General features: G+C 35.3%; 1 protein-coding gene across 4 annotated transcripts in view; it reads left to right on the plus strand.

Moving 5' to 3' along the window:
* The first annotated feature begins 408 nt into the window (after nt 1-408).
* Nucleotides 409-9,297, plus strand: part of LOC102587689 (double-stranded RNA-specific adenosine deaminase) — a 10,847-nt gene continuing 1,958 nt past the window's right edge. Inside the window, exons 1-11 of one of the 4 annotated variants that reach the window (XM_006345535.2) lie at nt 409-623; nt 726-846; nt 1,614-1,789; nt 1,896-2,030; nt 4,321-4,434; nt 5,595-5,764; nt 5,847-5,923; nt 6,011-6,130; nt 6,418-6,505; nt 6,817-6,931; nt 7,016-7,493. In XM_006345535.2, coding sequence (XP_006345597.1) covers nt 449-623; nt 726-846; nt 1,614-1,789; nt 1,896-2,030; nt 4,321-4,434; nt 5,595-5,764; nt 5,847-5,923; nt 6,011-6,130; nt 6,418-6,505; nt 6,817-6,930 — 1,290 coding nt within the window. In that variant the 5' untranslated portion in view covers nt 409-448 and the 3' untranslated portion in view covers nt 6,931; nt 7,016-7,493. Of the gene's footprint in view, nt 624-725; nt 847-1,613; nt 1,790-1,895; nt 2,031-4,320; nt 4,435-5,594; nt 5,765-5,846; nt 5,924-6,010; nt 6,131-6,417; nt 6,506-6,816; nt 6,932-7,015; nt 7,494-9,297 lie in introns of those variants that run through there. The other 3 variants (XM_006345536.2, XM_006345534.2, XM_015307944.1) reach the window with 3 other exon arrangements.

Genomic DNA, 9,297 nt, shown 5'->3' on the forward strand with positions numbered 1-9,297 from the left:
TACATATACAATTCACCTCTCTCCCACTCTCTGCCCTCTCTCACTCACCACTCTCCTCCCTCTCCCAATCTCGCTTGCCTCTCTCCTCCCTCTCTCAATCTCGCTCGCCTCTCTCCTCCCTCTCCCAATTTCGCTTGCCATACATACAAATACATATGTATAATATACAATTATCTAACCTATATACATATACAATTCACATTTCTCCCACTCTTTTCCCCCTCTCTCTCGCCTCTCTCCTCCCTATAATATATAGCTACGAATTGTAATTATCAAACTATAGCTATGAAGAGTAATTGGACTATTTTTGAGTGACTATATGTGAAAGTTCCCAAAAAAAAATATGTCTTCCAAATATATTTTTCTGAAAACATTTTATTTTCTAACCAAACACACCCCTTGCCCGTACGTGTGTACTTCTTTTCTTTTTCTAATTCACACTGAAACTATGGAGACCGCCGGAGAAACGGCGCAAGCTCCGTCTCCGTCACCGGAGAAACAGTGGGGGGAGAAAGTATCAGAAGCAGTGCTCTCAGTCTACCGCCGTCTACCGAAGAAAGGAAAACCTCAAGACCGTGAAGTCACTGTTTTGGCTGCTTTTCTTGCATCTTCACCTTCACAAGGTCCTAACAATTTTTGAAAGTGATTTTTAAAAAAATTGATCCTTTTTCCGATTTCTATTCGCTATTTTGCTGAAGAAACCATAATTGCTTATTATTTTGCAGAACTGAAAGTGATTTCGCTGGGAACGGGGACAAAATGCATAGGGCGTTCGCGACGGAGTTCGAAAGGCGATGTTGTGAATGATTCTCATGCTGAAATTATCGCAAGAAGAGCTCTACTAAGGTATTTTTTTTCTTCTACTTTCTCTGTCGAACAATCTTCAAAGCAGGAATATCAAAATACCTAATTGAACTGGATTCTTCAAAATTTTAAATAAATCTGGATATTTAAAACATTATAAAATTTGCATGTTCAAGTTGTGTGCAAAACAAACTGTTTCAATCATGGATGAGGATTGAGGACTTGTATGAATAGTGCCAAAGCATTCTAGTTTCACGTGAGATCATCACCAACTGATTATACTAAAGCAAACCAGTATCGTAAAGTTGACAGACTATATTACTGTCTTGTTTTTAACAACTAATAAGGATTGGAATTTTGTTGTCTTGTTCGAGAAAGATGGAACTAACATCTTTCCCCTCTGGTAGTATTGGAAGGGGATGAAAACTCAAAGGTGGTGGCATTCCGATCTTACTTCTAAACAATTTCGATAAATGAACCTTGACCCTCCTACCAGTCTACCCTTCACCTTAAGCAGAAACTGGTTTTTCATTCTATTCATAGGAAGTGATCGACCTACCTATTAAACTCTAAGGCGTGAATTTGTTGGATTGAGGAAAGACTACTCAAATTGGGCAATGGAAGTCCTTTTTCTAAAATTTTAGGAGTGCCGTGCCTATGCTGCAGTGCTAATGTCTCTTTTTTGGGTGTTGTATTTTTAAGTGTATCAAGGATATGTCTAGGTGTACATGGATGAAATATGTCCTATCATTGGTTACAGGAAAATGACTTTTATCAATATCCTTGAAGATTTTCTTTGATCACACCAGGTACTTGTATTCAGAGATTCAAGATGTTTACAATACTCATGCACATAGCAATGGAAGTGTGTTACGTGATGATGTGGAAAACTTCATGTTCCATTTGGAGAGTGATGGTTTAGGAACAAAAAAATTGAAAATGAAGCACGGGTGGCAGTTACATTTGTACATATCACAATTACCCTGTAGGTAGTGGTATTCTGTTTTACTTCTTTAAACCCTTTCTTCAACTCATGTAAGAGTAGAACTCTCTGGTTTTTCAATTTAGTTATTATACTAGTTTCTTTGCAGGTGGAGTTGCCTCACCAGGTTCAGAGCTTGCTTTATTGCATGATAGTCCTGCAAAGAATGGGGACATGATGTGCTCATCTATGCAACTTAGTTATTCAAAAGGGGAGTCGTCGGGATATACTGCTATGAATGATGGTATGACCATATTAGTAACATTAGCCATAACCAGTTTCTATAATGCCTTTCTTGAACCCCTTATTGTCATGTAGGATCTTTTGAGTTTTTTGTTACTTGGATTTGTTGGCGAAGATATGTTTAAACTTTAAAGTAATCCCAGGTGGGGGTAGGATTTTTAATTGTTTTGATCTTTTCTGCTAGAGTGTTTAGTGCTAGCTCTGTTCACCGGTCAGGCTGAGTTGGTTAAGATAAGAGTACTAACATGGATTCCTAGTCCAAGCCTGGTCGCAAGCCTATAGTCCGATTCCAGTCTGGCCAAATGTGAGCACTCAATTTATATGTTTTGGGATTTTCTTTTCTTCACTTTTTGATGATTCAACCTCAATTGATAGGGATCACTATCTAGATCTAAGCCCCTTCACTTAGCATGCTGTCTTGATGGGTTAGTGGGGCCTCTGACCTTTGAATAATGCTATTGAGTGTGTGTGCAAGTCAAGAGTGGTAGTAAAGTTGCAAATGGCTCAATCAAAAAGAAGATAAATTAAGCACAATTTAGGAGATAAGATCTAGTGTGGTTTCATCATCAAGATCTAGTACATTACCTAAACTACAGTGTGCAATTTTCTTTCCTGTCCCAGTTTCATTGGAACAAATGAGATCATCAAATCCTTATATTCCTTCTTACAAATATGAACTGTTATCACCCACTCTTTGAACTTGTCTTCTTCCTCGTGAGGTACGCTTGAAATTGTTTATCAAAAAAAAAAAGAAAAGGAAGAAGGTAGTACGTAAGAAATTTTAAAAAATAAAATAGAAATCCTTTCCCAAATTAAGTTCTTGTCTTCATTATGTGCATGCATATTGATGGAGAAACTAAAAATGTATATTGTTTATTCAAAAATAAAAATGTATAAATTGTTTAATCTTTATCAAAGGGATTTACATTGATCAACGTGTAGTAACTTTTTAGTCTCCGAAGAATAGAATAATGAAAACGTTTTCTTGATCGGTAGGATGGAATAATGAAAACTATTGTGTTGAAAAGATTATAATCTCGACTTAGGATGTATTTTGCGAGTACCACTAAAGGAAGATTGATTTTTTTGGGGACAAGCACCGTTTGCTCTTTTGCATTTTAAACATTTAGCCTAAGGATTTAGTGTTTGATTTGGTAAGGTTTTCTACTTTTTGGTATATCCTTGTAAGTGGGTTTTTATTTCCCTTGTTTATAAAATGTTATTACTTGACAGTGTACGTACGCTAAAGATTTAAAAGAAAAAGGACCAAGGTGACCTTTAAGTTTAAGCTGAGAGAGTATCCTGCTTGTGATTGTTTAGTACTGATCACTTATTCTGGTATGGACTTTTTTTGTAGTGTAAACGTTAATAGTAAACTCATGTCACATCAGCAGTTACCTGACTTGAGGACCAAATTATAGCATCCATTTTTAAAAAAAAAGGACTGATCATGATGTCTATGGAATGTATTCTAATAAATCGAAAGTGTTAGCCTTTCTGTGTCTTCTACATTATGATGTCTTCTGAAAGAGTTCCTTAGTTTTGGTTTTTGAAATTACCCAAGCAACAGTTCATTGTGCAGAAGGCAGATCAAATCGTATGGATTTGGAATATTAGTTTGTAGCAGTTGTTACGAACAATTGGTAGGCATAACATAATTTATCTAAGTAGCAAAGTTGACAATTAGTTGTATGGAGGTTGTGGATTAGGGTAGAAGGTTAGTAGGTAGTTGAGCGTTGTCGTGTTTTTTGGCGGGATTAGGCTTGGTGGTAGTTCGTAGCACCGTGTATGTTGTAGTATCAGCCTTATTCATGTTGTTTCTTGCTTTTTGATATCTACCATATGACGTTACTGTTCCTTTTTTGTATGCTTCGTATTGCTTTCCATATAATCTGCCATGTTTTCTTCATTTCTGTATTTCCTGGTTCATAACTTTTTTGATTTGATTCACTTTAGCCAAGGGACTTTCGAAAATGGAAACAACCTCTCTACCTCCACAAGGTAGGGGTAAGGTCTGTGTACACTCTACCTTCCCAGACCCCACTTGTGTGATTACACTAGGTATGTTGTACCAAAGTTGACAATTGATGTTGGCTCACTTTAAGATTTTTCCACCAAGTACTAATTAGTGGTTGATGTCTTGTAAAAAAATTGGTTTAGGAAATCTAAAGTGCCATCTTCCCCCTGATAATTTAAAGGAGGAGAGGGAGATAATTTGGGAATCAAAAACTCATGCTCTCATGTCTGTTTATTTGTTGCTTAAGAATAATTTCAGAATTCTATCTTTTCAGGTTGTTTACCCATACCCTTTGGCACAGTCATGCGAAAACCTGGTCGTGGAGATACAACTTTGTCAGTCAGCTGCTCTGATAAAATTGCCCGTTGGAACGTGGTTGGTGTACAAGGTTCCTTATATTTCTAATTGTTACATTTGCTTTCAATAATATAATATCCAAAAGCAATGGAAGAAACCTTTAGAACTAAGGACCAACATTTATGAATAGTATGAACTTTTACCTTTCTCAAAATATATGAATAATATAGAAGCTGTTGCAGCACCTGTTCTTCATCTTGTATTTACTTATCTTTTTGTTTTATATATTTCTCTGTTTTAAAATGCATCTATGATGTTTGACCGCTTTGACGACTGCAATTGATCAATATGGTGATAAGCAGTTTCTCTAGATCTACTAAAATGATGTGTTAAATCAATCTTTCATTTCATTTAATTAATTGAGATTTAGCAGTTATATGAAATTATTGAATGTTTTACCAGATTGTTAATCTTCTTTTGTAAATGTCCATCTTGCATGGAGTTCATATTGAATTCCCATTTAATGTCAGCAGGTTAGTAAGACATCCACAAAGTCATTTCAATAAAAAACCATGGGTAAATCTGACTATTCATTAAGCAATGACATGGTTGGTCTGTTGTTCACTTGTTTGGTTCATGGGATTGTGAAGTACTCCCTGAGTTCCAATTTATGTGTCTTACTTTCTTTTCTAGTCTATTATAAAAATAATGCCACTTTCCATATTTTGTAGCTCTTTAATTCAATTATCACTCCTAGCATGTTTAAAGTCCACAAGATTCAAAGGGCATTTGGTACATTCTACACCTTTAGTTTAAAACCGTAAGATTCTAAAGTCTTTCTTATTTTCTTAAACTCCATGCTCAGTCAAACTAGGACACATAAAATGAAATGGTGGGAGTAGTTTGTGGTGTATCATCATATGACTTTCTGAAAAAAATAAATTCCTGGTGCTTAGACTCTTAAATTGCTGAAGAGATTGTCTCATGAAATGGAGAAACCTGTGAACACTGCTCTGGTAGGTATTGTATTATCAACTTTGTGAAGCCTTCCTCTATAGTGTTCTTTCAAGATGTGCTGTAATTTCGGTGGTTTTTAAGGTACTTACTGGTGGTTATCATTGTTTTTACTTGAAGCCAATCACTATTATTAACATTGCAGGAGCCTTGCTTTTACTTATTGCAGTGATATTTTAATATTTAACGGAAGTTCTGTGTTGTTTCTAATTTCAGTCAGTACCGTTCTTATTGCAGGAGCTCTACTTTCTTATTTCTTGGAGCCAATTTATATTTTTTCTGTGACCATTGGACAATCCCATTTAGCTTCTAAAACCTCCATTATTGAAGATGAAGTGATGAGAGCTATACACGAGCGTGTCTTACCATTGTCCAACAAGTTAATGGATCCATTTCGAGTGAACAAGGTTTCTGCACAATTTCTTGCCATGCTTCTTCATCTTATCCTCACTGTTTGTATGTTACATTTTTTACTTTCACCTTTGGTAGCCACTTGTCTTTGTTGCGCCAATTCCATCCGAGGAGTTTCAACATTCTGAAACTGCTCTGACCACTTTAACATGTGGGTAGGTGGCATAATATCCCTTTATCTAGATGAATTATCTGTTGGCACTGCTTTTTATTTACTTCAAAGAGTGCGTTCTAATGTCAAGGTACTCCATATGCTGGAACAACTCTGGATTGCATGAAGTCATTCTTGGAACCACTGGCAGGAAGCAGGGCACTTCTGCAAAGGGCGCTATGTCTCCTTCCACTGAGTCTTCCCTATGCAAGTAAGCTCATCAGAACTAGATTTTAGAAAATTCTATAGCATTGTTAATGCTATGATTCTTCATTTCAATGGGGTAAAATTGTAGAAAATTCTGTCTGATGCTTAGTGAGGAGTCCCACATTTTGTTATTTTAACTATTTCATGTGCATACCATCGTGTCAACTAGTTAATAAAATGTGCTTTAGTACTTTATCCTTTCTGATATGTAAAAGTTTACATAGGCTTAGCCATGGTATGTGGAAATATCTTGTAAATCTTTGGGAATGACATGTCTTATGATCATTTCAGGAAGCGCTTTTTGGAATCCTTCTTATCACTATCACATAATTGCGTAGGTGAACATGCTTTTGTCGGGAACTCTTATCGAGAACTAAAGGTGACATGCAGTTCTTTGTGTACAAATGTTTACATGTTCACTTAAAATATTGGTATCTGCATTCCTGTGTGATAACTTTCTTCTTTTCATTTTGGGTGACCTAAAGAGGCTCTAATATTTCATAGCATTAAAGGTGACATGTAGTCTGTAGATACAAGTATATGCATATTTTATTAATTAAGGCATTGATATTTACATTCTTATGTGATAATTTATACTGCTCACTTTAGCTGAACTGAAGAGAGACTAATATTTTCAAGGTGATTTTGTGGAAACAGACTGTTTCACCTTCTTTATATTATCTTTTGCAGGATAAGTCGCAAGAATATAATTTAGCTTCAGAAACCTTTAAAGGCAGTTCAAATTTCAAGAACTGGTTTTTGAAACCTCAAGATTTTGAGGCCTTCTCATTTATGGCTCCGTGAGGTGAGTTACTGCTTTAGATAGATTGCATAACTGAAAAATGACTATAATATTGGCATTATGTAAATTACGCAAGTTTATTGCAAGTGATTCAGAAGATATCGAGTCTTGCTGGGACAATGGTGGATCTGTGAATGTATTCGACAGTTAAAAGTGCTTAACATGGTCCATGGGTGACATGATTTTGCTTCAGAGGCTGATAATTTGAGCCCTTTCTGGGCTAACTCCATTGAATTGACAGGGGAATTGCTGAAATCATCTGATTCATGTTTTTGCTTTGTTGAAGTGTCTGTTAGTTTTGTGTCTTTTAGTGAGAATGAAGCTAAGTAATTAGGATGTCTCAGACTAATACTTATAAAAAAATTTATACTACTCAATACTCTTCTTGGAGGAAGACATAACATTATATTGTGTTAGAACTTCACAACGGCATTCTCAAGATATTCATGGCCACTTAGGAAAAGTAGATGATTAAAAGAACTTTAGTAGAGCTAGCTAATATTTTAAAACCATCCCTATTTGCCTCTTTTTAACTCTTTTGAGAGTAGTTTATTGGGTTCATGAACTGTAATTTGTGGGAGCTTTTTGCTTAGGAATGAAGAATTAGTCTGTAATATCAGCTCATTAAAAGGGTAGTTTGTGAATAAAGCATTTTGCGTTCACCATGTATACAGGGACGGAGCTACCCTAGGGCAACGGGTGTCACTCGATACCTCCTCGTCGGAAAATTACATTGTATATATAGGTCAAAATTTGGTTTAATAAATATATATACTAGTGTTGACACCTCTTGGTACAAGTTAAAGGTTTAGTGTAGTGGTTAAGGGGCTGCAAAAACTGCTTGAGGTTGTGGGTTTTATCTTTGATAGCTTTGCATATATATTTTTACTTTATATTTTGACACCCCTTTTTCAAATTAAAAATGTTCATAATTGAGGTTACACAAAATCGGAGCCAGAAAAGGAAAAAGTGGAATCTGGAATAAGAGGATTCTTTTTTCCAGCCCAACCTTTGTTTGATAAAATAACCAGTGTCATAAGTTCTTCTTGGGTGTGTTCAGTGTGATGGAAGATTAAAAAAATATTTATAGGAAAATAAGTGAATTTCTTAGTTATTTTCTTATGTTTGGTATACAAGCAAAAAATATTATCTAAAAATATTTGCATATAATCTAAATAAATATTATGAGAGGTAAATATAGAGGGTAGGGGGTTGTGGGGATGGGGACTATTGGTGGAGGTGAAGATGAAATGTGTTGGATGGTGGGGAGGATATTATTAATGTAGAACTTGTTTTTCGATACTTCCATAAAGGAAGTTACTTTCATCATTTTAAAGAATTTATTTTTCTAGAGAAAATATTTTTTAAATTTTGTTGATCAATCTAACATGAAAAAATTGAAAAACATTTATTGAACACCCCCAATGCCACCCTACCCCCCCCCCCCCCCCTCCCCCTTTTGAGTTAGGTTTTTCTCAGTCCTGTAGTACAACTACGTGAAAGGGGAGAACTCAAAAAATGAAACTATTTATAAGCGGCCACTGTCTTACTTTCATATGCTTGGTTTTTCTATTAATGCGCATTTAGTGCTTGATACAATCAATATATATATATATATATATATATTGGTGGTATCAAAGAGGAAGAAACAGTGCTTCAGTGAAAATATTACTCAGTTAGTCCTTGACACCATATATATATACTTTGATTGCATCGAAGAGGAACATGCAATGTTTCAGTGAAAAGACTGCTCAATTATTGCTTGAACCATCAGAGTATATATACTACGATGGTATTAAGGATGAAGAAGCAGTGGTTCAGTGAATAGTACAAGGGGTATTCGGGTAAATAGTTTGGATTGTGGGTCCAATTAGCGGAAATATATTGGGTTAGGTCCAATTTGAGTAAATATTTTACCTAAGGAAAAATCACCCCACATATATTTAAAGGCCAATATTACGAGTTTTAAATCTATTTTTAAAATATTATTACTTTATAAATTAATTTAATTCCACTTTATTAAATAATTAGTGTTTTATAATTATATTTTAATTATTAGGTGATATAAATAAAGAATCAATCATAATTATCCACCCTTTTTAAGAATTTTACCTTGATTCTTTTAATTTTTACCGTCACACGTCAAACCCCCCCCCCCTCCCGACCCCCGACCCCGACCCCGACCCCGACCAATTAGTGTATAGGTGAAAATTTTACAATCATATATTTATATAAAAGAAAACACTAGGCCTACCTACATGGCTAAATTTATTTATTTCCAAAAACAGTCTTCCTCTTTCATGAAAAGATGCGACTTTTATGAAAAGTTGCGACTTTTATGAAGAGTTGCGACTTTTATGAAAAGTTGC

Source organism: Solanum tuberosum, unplaced genomic scaffold, assembly GCF_000226075.1.
Source record: "Solanum tuberosum cultivar DM 1-3 516 R44 unplaced genomic scaffold, SolTub_3.0 scf00069, whole genome shotgun sequence".
Lineage (NCBI taxonomy): Eukaryota > Viridiplantae > Streptophyta > Magnoliopsida > Solanales > Solanaceae > Solanum > Solanum tuberosum.